General features: G+C 23.8%; 1 protein-coding gene across 1 annotated transcript; it reads right to left on the minus strand.

Moving 5' to 3' along the window:
- Positions 1–1,730: 1,730 nt before the first annotated feature.
- On the minus strand, positions 1,731–9,904 carry LOC132920135 (fatty acyl-CoA reductase wat-like). The gene is made up of 12 exons (XM_060982244.1): positions 9,675–9,904; positions 8,785–8,908; positions 7,442–7,535; positions 7,126–7,248; positions 6,927–7,052; positions 6,707–6,855; positions 6,198–6,307; positions 5,848–6,040; positions 2,638–2,803; positions 2,413–2,537; positions 2,050–2,307; positions 1,731–1,976 (listed from the first exon to the last, which is right to left on the minus strand). The coding sequence occupies exons 2-12, from the start codon at positions 8,904–8,906 to the stop codon at positions 1,889–1,891; spliced, it is 1,554 nt and encodes a 517-aa protein (XP_060838227.1). The 5' UTR covers positions 8,907–8,908; positions 9,675–9,904; the 3' UTR covers positions 1,731–1,888.
- Positions 9,905–14,122: the final 4,218 nt, after the last annotated feature.

The following is a 14,122-nucleotide window of genomic DNA, read 5'->3' on the forward strand; positions in this document are numbered from 1 at the left end:
TGAATTCGTTTTTATTGATATTGGCTAATTCGTAGTCTGCAATAAATTATTCTTGTATAATGTTTGATATCTTAACTCTAAATTTCAAATGAACTAAAATCGAGTTTCGTCCGATGCTGTATCTCCCATATGATGGGTACAACATTGCTTATTTTATTACTATCCAGCTATAATAGTAGTACATCTATCTTTCTTATCGACCAACATTAAGATTTAACGTAGGTACTTTTTATATTTTGAATACAATTATTTTTTTATATTAATTAAGTAGTAGTAGTAGTACGTACGGTAAGTATAATACATTATATTTTAATATTTTAACGAGGATTTGTATTTAAATTTGTATTATTATATAAATAGTAAAAATATAAAGTACATACTAAGTGTACTAAGATACTTGTTTTATATACTCTTAGATAATCTTTTTTATATTTAATTTTTCTTCTTTCAATTTACTCTATGGACACATTTTTCCAATGAAAATAATTTGAAAAATTACCAAAAATTATATTCACTATTTACATATTATCTTTTATTAATTTTTCATGCAACCGAAAAATACTCGTAAATAGTTTATAAATGTTCACGATTTTGTCAAATATTGAACTCCAAATGATTATAAAAATAAATTGTGCCTATATATGTACCTAACTATTTTTACATATCTATAAAAACAACTTATATGGAATCATGTATTACATTTTTAAGCGTTTTGACCAAGTGAAACAATTTTTGTCAACATTTAATATTTATAGAAATAAAACTAAATGTTGAAAATTGAAAATATATATAAATAACTCAAAACGTCTTGAAAATGTTATCATGTGAATATTTAATGAACATTTCAAGTATCTTCGGTTAATCATTTACGAGTTACACTAAAACAAAAAAAAGATTTTGCCAAAAACTGGATTTGAATAAAAATTCTCGTTATCTTTTATTTATTTAATTTTTTAAATTTTGATCTCTTTAAAGTAAAAACTTGATTTTCTATCATAAACTACATTCAAAATTTCAAATTAAAGCATTTCTTCAACTACTTATCTACAACACACACATTGTAAAATCAATCATTATTCTAAAATACAAAATACATTAATCTGTACACATTAATTTATTTTAACTTATTACCTGAGATCCATTGAATAGCATATAAACGTAATTTGATTACAATATATAATGTATATGATCGAGAACGCTCGAAATGGAACAATGAAATAACCGCTGACCCCCTACCCCTCCAAAAAAATAGTACTGTTGAGAATGAAATTTTGTACAACTTTGCTATGTATATAAGCATGTATGTTTTTCATATTTCGATATTCAAATTTAAAAATTCACGTTAAAACCCATGTATAAATTATCACACAAAGTTGTACAAAAATTAAAGTAAATAAACAGTAGATTTAGATAAAAAAAAATAAGTTACATTTATGTTCCCCGATATTGATACTATTTATTTAGCAAAGTTCAAAGTTATACGGAATTACAAAAAGTATACATTCACAATCGTAATAGTCAAAAAAATCTTAAAAAGATATCGATGATAATAATTGTTTTCAATCGCATTTCTACCCGTAATTTGGGGCTTACACGATTACAAAATTAGGTAGCTAGGAATAAGGAATCTTTAATGGTTGTATTATGTTTACATGCTTATAAACAGCGTATCTCTTGTAAGTTATAATCATGTTGTAAAATTATAAAACTGAAAATAAATACAAATTAAATACAAAACTATATTAGGTATATTTAATGTATAAGTATTATAAAATATGAACAAAAAAATAAAATCCTCATTACACTAGGTAAAAGATTGAATAATGAATATTTGTAAGATTTGTCTGTACAATATGAAAATGAGATTTCTGAAGCTGCACTAATTTTGTTACACAAATAAATTGCAAATTCCATACACTATTAATAATAATGCAGCAGCTAAGACGGATAATAATGTGTAGTAAGCTATGCATAATCTGAAAATAAAATAACAATAATTAAATTTTCATTGATAGTTAATTGACGGTGAAGTGAGTTTGTGTTACTGACTTTTGATTCCTTTTTTTTCCTTCTGTTAATGTTTCCAATGGATCTTTTACAATATACATTCGAATACCTAATACGTGTTTTTTGAAATATTCATCCCAACTCAATTTGGTTAAATCGAATCTGAAAAGTGTCTGATCTAGTTTGGATAACTTTTTTATCAAAGACCTCGTGTTATTATCGTTGAATGTCCATGATTTTAAACTGAAGTAAGATATAACATCGGCGAATTTATGCATTTTTCTATAACCTTCCATTAATCTATAAAAAGTAAAAATCAAACATATTATAAAATATTAGTAGATGGGGGAATAATACGTATTATCGGTCATAAAAAATAATTATTTTTCTCATCATGTCACTTACAAAGGCTTCCTTCCGGTAAGTTTGGCTAAGGAATCAATTATAAATCCGGGTATAATGTGGAGAATAAAACATAAAATTTGGTATTCGTATTTGTGTTTAGATAATCTCAACAAAATTGGCGAAATCTAAAAATTGATGAATTTTATATCTTGTTAAATGCAACAATTAACAATTATTTCTAATCTCTATTTATTAGATTTAAACCTATTCAAACTAGGTACATACCGCTTTTACAGAAGGCACTTCACATCCGTATTTTTTATTCAACATTGAAAATTCTCCCCATGTCAATGGGTTGACACTTGATGATACGAAATTGTAAATAGGTGGCACAAACGTTTCTTTGTCTAAACTATCAGTTTTCATAATGTCGTTAAATGTGTTATCTTTCCTAAAATAATTTAAATGTTTTAAATTTACTTTGATGTATAGTTTTAATATTGTTAAAAAATACACATGATATCAAATCTCATAAGTTAATACTTAATAGATCGGCAATCTATAATTTAACGGAATATCATAGATTTTATGACCTATATGTATAGGTGTTAAAATGTTTATATTATGTATAAAAAATACTAATAAATATATTTGGCAAAAAAATCAAATCTCTATTTATTTTATGATTTTGTTAAAATTTTATGTTACGTAAAAGTTATTGTTTTTTCACTGTTCTTTTAAAATTTTTTTTAATTTTTTGGATTTATGTGTATTATAAAATAATAAAATATGCGATAGATATATAATAAATAGGGTTCGGAAATTCATAAAATTACGTATTTTAACTGAATGGACCAAAATTGCTAAATTAGCTAGAAGTTTAAATTATATTAATACGAAGCTAGGAAAAAATATCCAGGGATAAAATAACCAATGTATAGGTCACAATATCCAAATAAAAAAAATTTTAAAAACCTGTTTTAAAATAGAATTTATTAATACATCATTTTTTTAGTTAGATACATTGTTTATTATTTTTAAATCACATTTTAATAACATTGAATAATAGCTATAATAATCATACTTTTAGTTTATAGGCTTGAACTAACTTATTATGTCTATTTAAGATACAGTTTATAGATATAAGATATGATATACATAATTGCAGTGTAACACAGATAACTAATTCCTATTATGTAGGTATTATATTATTATACACGCAAGTACGTAACATACTTATATTATAATTACTATTATGTTATTACTGCTGTATTATTAAATGTTATTAAAATGTGATTTAAAAATTAACAATGCATCTAACTAAAAATAATGTATTAATATTTTCTTTTTAAATATGTTTTTATAATTTTTTTTTTATTTAAATATTTTGACCTATACATTGGTTATTTTAATCTTGGATATTTTGACTTAGATATTTAGTATAAACTATTTTGTCCCAATACCTACCAATATAAATTCAAACACAATATTTTATTTTCTATATAATTGCATAATTCGTGGTTTTTTATTTATTCGCATATTTTTCAAAATATTCGTTGTTGACTGCATATCAGATTCAAATATTATGTAATTCAAAATAAATTCACTTCTTAAAGGCCTATTGATAAATAAAATATAATATTTATTTAGAGTTGTGTTTGACGGTTCGGCGCGGATCAAAGATTTTGATTATGAATTGTAATATTTAAAAAAGAGATATACATTTAATAATTTATATTTTTATAATTTTCTTTTTAAATAAATAATATAATAATATTTTTAATTACCAATCAACAAAAATGAAATACACATTTTAGTATTAACTTATATTTATATATATAAAAAAATAAATTATGGGTATGATTCAATAACGCATATATCATAAGATATAATATAAGATTTACAAAACTTTTGTTCAAATCTACAAAAAAATTATGTACACAGTTAGCAAATGTAAAAATATGCATTATACCTAAGTTCTTAAAATATGTAAATATATGCAAAATAAAAAATAGATTTATACACGTCTGTTTCACAAGCCTTCCACCTACTAGTTATTATTATTATTATTATTATTATACATAATATGATGCAATCCATTGACAACATTAAAAAATGTATAAATGGTACCATGCAAAAATAATCATACCAATGCTTATAAATCCTAACCCTAGTGTCTATTGAAAAAAATAAATAATAAAAAAAATACACATACGTTATTGTAAGACTACATTCATTGCTCTGCTCGATCAGAATCTAACCTGTTTGTATTTTATCGTTATTTTTATTAATCATCGATTAAATGTTGAAGGTTGTTTAGTTCTTGTTAAAATGTATTATTACTTCCCGTATCAATTTAGGGGTGGGGTGGGGGATAAACAGTCAGCTAATCCGACAAACCGATATTATTGGACTTGAATAGTGAATACTTACAATGAATGTAATTATGTAATTTATACAAATAATTAACTTTTTTTTTGTTTATCTGTCATTACATTAAGTAATAAACATGCTCAATTATTCAACTTCGAAGGTAGTGAAGTAGTTTATGATATACAACTAGGTCTTGATATTAAATTAGAGTCTTAGAATTTTTCTAAAGTATAGTAAAAAACTAAGAAAAAATAAAAATAGAGGAAAAGCGGGAATACTTGTTTTAACAAAAAAAAAAATCAATTCTAATTTTTTGCTATGATTCAAAAATGAAAAACTATTTAAGGATAATACATTTTCATCAAATACTAATTTTACTAGAATATTCAAAATATGTTAGCAGTTTTTTGGTATTTATACAATTGCAATTTTAATAAAATGTTGGTTGCTTAGCCAAAACACTTTAAAAATTAGTAAAAGAGTTTTCATAAATTGTTCTTATAGTAATTTAAAAGCATTTTTTAAGTATCTGTATAATTAATTTTTATATACAATGAAATTTCTAAAATATTAAAGTTTATTTAGATATTAGATTAGAATCATTGGATTTTAGTTATTCACACACAATATGACAATAAGTCAGTATTGTCTTAGAAGTTAATAACATTAATAAGTGATGATATACTTTAATTTGTTTAATTATAGTTTCGTATTAAGGTCTGCGCATATTATACTGCAACAGTGTTGATATATTGTATACAGCAACATTTTACTGCTATGTCACAGTGTAAAAAATGAATATATTATAAATTATAATAAGTTAAATACATTATAAATGTTCTATTTTCTAATAGTTCTTAAAAATAAGAGCTGACAGTGTCTCCACTCTAAATTGTTTTTCATACGTATAATGATTGTTCATTGAATTTTAATTTTACACATCCATTATACTATGGCCTAAACTGACTAACGTGGGACACTATACAGCATAACGAGTTACTAGGTTTTTATTTATACATATTATATTTATTTTAGTTACTGAAAATGTATAAAACTGTCATTGCTGTGAATCATGTCACTCGTACCACTTATAGCTTATAACATTTTTTGGTTTATAATTACCATAGATTGTGAATATCCCAAGCACAAGCTAACACGGCGTTGCTGACGTAATCTCCAGGTACGATATCGGCTGTTTTATCGGGATCAGCATACATGCATCTCATGAGACCAATGCCGGTGGCTGCTACAACTCCTGTTGGTCCATAGAAATTGTTGATCCATCCAGGAACAGGTTCGTTGTCGGTGGCAATAACTGAGATTTAAATTACGGGATGTACATTCACATTACACAATAATTTATATAATTATTACGAGTACTTATTAGTTATTACCAGGTGTAGTTAAATATATTTATAAGTACCTTATAAGTCCTAAAATAAAATATATAAATATTGTAATATTGTTCTTACTCATTGATGGTCTAATAACTCCAATTGGTAACCCTTTGCCATAAGTCACTATTTCACCCTCAGCAATTGCTTTAGTCATCGCATATGTATTTGGCCATTCTCCTAGTAACCTGCACAGAGAAATTATTCACGCATTTTAATTATTATTTTTAATTAACTATTAAAAAGTAAAGTATATATGCCTAAATTATCAGCAATCTATTAAATTATGTTGCATATAAAACATAAAACTTTACATCATATTATCGTGTATATAAAGTATAATAGATTAAATAATTTAACTTGTATCGTTGAACAAATTTTGATTTCTTTTAATGTTTTTTCTTAAGTTATCATCACGATATATATTAATATATTACATTATAATAATCATAAATTAATATATTATATAACTATATCATATATTATTATTTCCTAGTCTAACAACTAATATCCTAATTATATGAAAATATTGTAATACATAATACAGCATATTATTTTATGTATTATTTTCAATGTGAACTACTTACGAAGGTGTAATTCTAGCGATGTACTCGTCGTTCAGACTATTAACGACCTGTGCTAATTTTTCTCCAGATATAGGTGGTTTGTAGAATACCTCATCCACAATTTCTCTTCCTGCACAGTTTGAATAAGCAGTTGAAATGTGAACGAAAGCCTAAATCAAAAAGCCAAAAATTATAAGAATAATAAAATTAAAACTAATAAATCATAATTTGTTCATCTTACTTTCAAGTTTTTAATTTCTTGACTTATTTTCAGTATATCTTGTAAGGCAATTATATTAATATTGACAGCTATTCTTAATTGTTCGTCAAATCGTACAGTAGCAGCGGAGTGTATAACTATGTTTACCTTAGTTAAAATTATTTTATTAATATAAATTATTTACAATAGATAATTATGTAATATTATTGTAATAAATTACTTCGTCTTTTAAAATATTAATATATTTTTCTTCAATTCCCAAATTCGGCAATGCACAATCGCCGATAACTGCAGTAATCTTTTCTAAAAAGTTTGGTTTTTCTTTTTTCATTAATTCAAATACCTAAAATAATTCCTCAAAATTTATAAAACGAAAATTATATACAAATAATTAGTGTTGAAAGTTCAATTAATCACACTATAAATGTATAACAAAATTGATAATAATATACAATTTGTATAGTTATGATTTTCAAATTAATTCATAATGAAAAAATAATAAAAACAAATTATAATGAAAATATCAAAATTCTTACGGGATCATCGAAGAGTTGTTTAAATCTTTCTTCTGTAGTTTTCCCCTTTTTCTCTCTGATTAAAATATAGATTCTTTTCACTCCCGAACAAGTCCTTATATACAAAATTAAATATTTAAAATAAATAATTATTGAATTTAAACCAACAGTATTTTTATGTTTTTTAACAATTTATTTTTAAAAATTTTACTATTACAACTCTACAAACAATAAATCTATATAAGCCATACTATACTTACTATTTTGGAACATCAGATAATATATTAAACACATAATATTATTAAATATAAACTTTTTGAATTTTTTTCGTTTTAATTAAGAACAAACGATTAGTATATAGCATAGCTAATCTCTATATGTATGTATCTATACATAAAATATAATATATACGTATATAAAGTAATTCAAGTATGTCCCCCGTTTTTACTTCATAAAGCAGTTATTCAAAATCTGACTATTGCAATTTTAAAATACATTAAAATGCCATAATTTCAAATGCTGGTGATTATTTGTACTACAGTAAAAAGTGTCCCGTGGAGATGAAAAATGTTTTTTAAATTTATTGTTTATGTAAATATTATAGGTTAGGTCCAGTTATATAAATTATTACAATATTATTTAAGATAGATAATACAATGATATAAAAGATTACTAAATGAATAACAATATAAATACTATTAAAAATTATAATGTGTAGTATGAAAAACCTCTTCAACTGTAAATTATTTAGTAGATATTTTTTCTGAAAATATTGATGTGTAAAAATCAAAATTTGAACAAATAGTTTTTGAGTTATTTAACTTTATATACTAAGAATAATATATCTATGATAAAGAATTGAAAGATCTGGGGATTTGAGTAATCAATCATAATCATAATCAATTTAAAATTTACGATTTGTAAAAATAGTCCAAGTATAATAACTACTTGATCAATTATTACATCTATTTTAATGTTTGTAAAACAATTTTTAAGTATTATTACCTTTAGTATAAACATTTTATTAACTGAGAAATTGATTTGAAGTTTGAATTAGGTACATCAAATTACTTAAAAAATTGTCCATTAAATAATTTACGGTAAAAAAGGTATTCTCATTTCAAAAATAGAAATTTTTATCACCACAGGACTCTTTTTAAGTACCTAGCATAAAAAATCTCAAGAACTTGAAAATATGGTAACTAATTGAGTATATTATTTAAAAATTTTCAAAAAAAATCATAATTTGAATAACTTCATTGAAGGAAAAAATGGGGGAAAGTATACTCAGTGATTCATCATGCCTAATGTATATACCCAATGTATGTTGTGATTTGTTAAAAATAAAGGGATACAATTCTCACCTTATTAATTTATCCAGGATTAAATTTCCCATAAATCCAGTAGCACCAGTTAAAAATATTGTTGTATCGTTGTAAAATGATTGAATCTCTGATAACTGAGTTGCACTTTCGTAGTTCTCCATGACTGAAATATCAGTTAAAACAAACCCATTTGAAATAAAATATATGAGTGAAAAATATACTAGTAATTGTATTCGTATAGAAGTATCAGGACAAGTTACAATGTACACAATTGTTCAGTCACCAAAACATAAATATTATGTTATATGTTTTAATGTTACCGTTATATTTTTGTATAATTAGTATCATTTTTTATGTTAATGTTACAATAAAACTAATTTATTAAGTTTTATTGTAACATGAAAGAAATATGCTATTGAAAAGTATGACCAATTTTATTTCAAAAGAATATTTCTTATCATATTATTATATTATTTTAAATATATGTATACACAACGTGGTTCTGCTTAACAAAAATGTATACATTCAATTAATCAATTATTTAATATTATATATCAAGGTACTAATTATTAATTTCATATAATCATATATACTCAAACATATATTAACATCAACCTAAATATTTAAAACAATTTCAATAAACTGAATAATTAGAAGTGTAAACTAATAATTATTATAACAATTTATATTTTATTAACTATCTATATATTAACCATGTAATTAGAAAATAATTTAAACGTTTGAATTTCTAGTTTCTAATTGTATGTCATATTATCCTCTCTATTATATTTATATCGTAAATGTTGAAAAATTTAGTTTAGAAAAATCAATACAAGATTAACGTAAAATATAAGAGTTATTGTTATATTTTTAAATTAAACTTGAAAGAGTTAAATTTTGAAACTATTAAATTCAAAAAATTATTTTACCTGCTGTTTAAATGTTTATTTGTATTGGATCTTAATAGCTTAACGAAAACTTCACTATTCGAACTTGGCCAATTTAACAAGACAAAATATCGTATTTACTCAAAATAAATACAACAATCCATATTAAATATGGTGTTGTAATTTAGATGAAAACAGATATAATATTCCCAAAAATTGAGTTCGAAAAAAGACTAATCTATTTAGCGAATGGTTAATCCGTACGCTCTATAGTCTATATAGTTGACTAAGTGAATCTGATAACGGACTACGGCGATTTTACACTATTCTTTAATATTTATAGAATTGATGGTAAATAATACCGAGTTCTTCAGAAGGTAACTTAGAAACGCATATTATTTGCGCATTGGCCATGAAATCTCAACCAGTTTGTTTATTGGTTTTATTTTAAACCATTGCACCGCGTCTATAGAGACGGATCCAGGCAGAGATACTAAAAGTCAACCAACTTTAGGCAAATTAAAATCTTAAAAATTGTTTTTATTGCATTCTAACAGGCAACTGATATTAAGAATTTTTTTTTATTAGAAATACTATATTAATTATATATTATCACAGTATAAATAAATATACACATATTATGTTATACAAATTATACGTAATTTTGCATTATGAACAATTGAGTAACAACAAGATTTATATACACATACCTAAATATTAACTATTATAATCTCTTAATTCTAGGAAATTATTTATTATACATCTAAACAATTTAACTAAATAGAAACTAAAATTTTAACTACAACTATTAGATACTATATTTTTTACCGAAACGAATAAATTGTACAAAACTATTAACTATATACCTACAAAAATAAACTTTTGCCCGTGATTTTTTTTTATCGTACATTAATGATTAATGTCATATATATTAATTTATTTTATTTTCTTTATTTTTATAATTTTTTTAAATACATATTATATAGTTAATTGTGTATACAATAATCTAACTGTTAAAACTTTGAGAGTATTATAATTTGTGGACATTAAGCCAGTTTGTTGTTAGTTTATTATAGTTTATTGTTTCAACAGCTAAATTCTGTTAAATTTATAGATTTCTTGATGAATTATTAGCAACCCATTAACAGAGTTATCTTAAAGAGGGGTGAAAAAGGCAGTAGCGTGATAAGTATAGTGTAATAATAAGCAATGGTAATCAAAGTTTCAAATTTATAAGAATAGGTTCACATATTATTTTATATTACTTACTTTTTATTTTTCAAAACATATAGGTATACATGAATGTACAGACTTTTTTTTTCATTCTTTACAAAAATAATACAGTTATTATAACTTAATATAATTTTAGGCCTCTATTTTATATATAGTTATATGAACCCAAATAACTGTGTTAACAATTTTGTGTGGTTTACATTTAACGGAATTTGACAAGGTGTAAGTCTACAGTAATTTAATTGATAACAGCCAACGCAATGCAGGATCAGCTAGCGTTATTATATAATTTTATAAAACATTGTTATTATAATAAATAGTTTTTTTTTGTGAAACAGTGAAAAACAATTTGTAGATACAATTTTGATGTACCGATATATCACCAAGACTAAAATGACAAACATTGCTATCAATGTTATCAAATTTTAGGCCTTTACCACAATACCACCTGAGACAAGATAAACAAGATTCATAAACTCACACTTTTTGATAGGTTGTCGCATTGATATGACGATTCCTAACGTTATGCTTATGATAGTTATTATTCCGAATACATGATTGGTATAATATAGGACCGGCTTTAATCCTTGCATCAATATGTTCACTATATTTCTAAGCTATTTTTATTTTTTATTTATTTAAAATATATAATTTTACAATAATCTGTACTATAAACAATGAGTACAATAAAAGCAAATTTAATGAAGGTAAGGAATCAGGAGGCGTGAAACGAGAAGTTGTCAAGTAACGCTTAGATTTCTAAGCTCACGTTGTTATTGTAAAAGTTTTCGCTGATAATTAATAAACTATTTAACAATTTTAACTCAGATTAATTGTACATTTTAGTTTAGCTTCCGATTGCAACATAATAAAAAGGGACAGCATCTGCTTCATTTGGAGTGAAAAAGATTGAATAATTTAGCAAGTATAGATTATTAAAAAAATGGAAATTTCAATTTTAATAAATTGTGTAATGCTAGTGCTAGTGTAATTCTAAGAAATAGTAATAACAATTTCAATCAATTTGAGTATAACCATTATCTATATTCAGATCAGGTTATAAAACTATAAGAGGCACAATAAAAACATTCAAAAGAAAGTAAGAAAATAAACTCTTTATGCATCCACTCTGAAAACAAATATTATTACGGAAAACAAAATATGATAAATGTGATAATGAAAAGTAATTGTTACAGGTACAACATTAATTTTAGTTAAATAATTATTCAAATTTTTAATTCAATATTTCACTTTTTAAAACTACTTTTAAAAACTTTTTAAATTATTGCAACTACTTTTTTTTTTATGTGAACAAATTACATTTTTATATTGTAGTTACTGAATAGGGGAGACGTGAAGTTTTGTAGGTAACTATTAATACAATATTCTTTGATTCGCCAATTGGATCTCAAAAAACTCCGACATTCATATTATATTATTATAGTTACCTACTTGGCTACTAAGCTACTTAAATAAATTAATATTTTTATATTTAAGTACGTAACTTATTAATTGTATGATTTATTTTTTTAAATACAATATACCTATACAACAAAAAGAACATTATTATTAATTGAAAAAAAAATATCTCTATTTTTAATAGATTATTATATTTTGACAACTACCTATATGTAGATAAGTATCTAATTATCTTTATTCGAGAGACAAAGTTTTAGTTTTCTCTGACTAGACGCCATTAATAAAATTTATTGCACTTTTATTGTAATTTAAATAGAGAATAGGTATCAATCAAATTTTAAGGGATATATTTACCAAGAAAAACTGCAATGTATACTAGTGTCTAGATTCCATGCTTTTAAAAAGTCGACTGCATCGCAGTCCACCATTATAATTAATACATATTATTAATTTTAGAAAAATATAATAATATTAATATATAGTTAATTTATAATAATTAATAGTATTATGGACTATATAATCTAATGATTTGATATTATGTAATATTATGTTTTACCTGTATTCTGTTGTTGGGCGATAAAACGCACGGACAGCTGACGAACCTCCGTCCATCATAACGAGCGACTTAGTTGTAAAGTTCAGTGGCGTGTCCAGAACTTTTTTTGTGTTAAGTTAAGTTCAGAATGGTTTTACCTCCCATATTATAATTTGATCTATTTAAGTTTTAGTATTTTTATTCTAAATGACTAATTTTTATATTTTTATAATAAATGGTAGCTTACTTTTTATTAAAACATAAACTCTTTAAATATTCAAATCTTACATTTTTATTGAAATACCTACTAGATACTAGAAAATTGTTCAGTGTTATCTTGTTACTTGATGGTAAACGTTAAAATGCCCACTCTAAAAATAGATTTTTATCTAACAAACATAGATTACAAAAAATTGTGTTCCATCTAATAAAAATTTTGTTATAAAAATTTTGTTTTTTTTTAATCATTAAGATTATTATGCATTTTTAAAAACATAAACAGCAATATTTTTAACTATACCGATATTAATGGAATTATATTTTCAATTCTAAGTCTGATAAATAGGAAAAAAATATCCTTCCACGTAATTAATGTAAGTATATTTAAAAATATTTAGGCTACAATTTACGTGAAAAATAATACGCAATTTACAGTGTCTTGAATCGATCTACTGTGGTTTCGATAGCTTTGTATAGTAACTTTGATAGTGTTTTGAATTCGACATAAACGCATTAGAAACTGGTTTAATAATCTGTGTTTCTACTTAAATAGTTAAATATATATATGGTCATATGGAACAAAAAAAAAACGAAACTGAAATAAAAATCTGGGCGAAATACACCGCTCAACGCGTTTAACAACACCTAGTAAACTCCATTATTGCATTTATTTCATCTGCAAATATATATACTATATTATAATTTTTAGTATCTATATTATATAGACAAAAACCGGTCAGTTCTTAACTAAAGTATATTATAAACAGCAATATCACAAGTATACTAGAAAATTAAAAAAAAAAATAATACTTACTGCTATACCTTGTTTATAACAAACTGTCAAACTACCTACCTACTATTTTTAAGTAACTTATATAATGCAATTTAATGTACAAATACAATTATTGTTTAGAGGAAAAAATATCGCATATATAAATATATTTTATGTATCACATTCTGTTTTCATGTCCTAAATATAATTTCAGAGGGAGAAATTATTTATGATAATGTATTTATGTTCATATACATTATATTGTAATATAATATCATATTTAGCATGTTTTGATTTAGTTCTCATATAACC

This window comes from Rhopalosiphum padi, chromosome 2, assembly GCF_020882245.1.
Source record: "Rhopalosiphum padi isolate XX-2018 chromosome 2, ASM2088224v1, whole genome shotgun sequence".
In the NCBI taxonomy this organism is placed as follows: domain Eukaryota; kingdom Metazoa; phylum Arthropoda; class Insecta; order Hemiptera; family Aphididae; genus Rhopalosiphum; species Rhopalosiphum padi.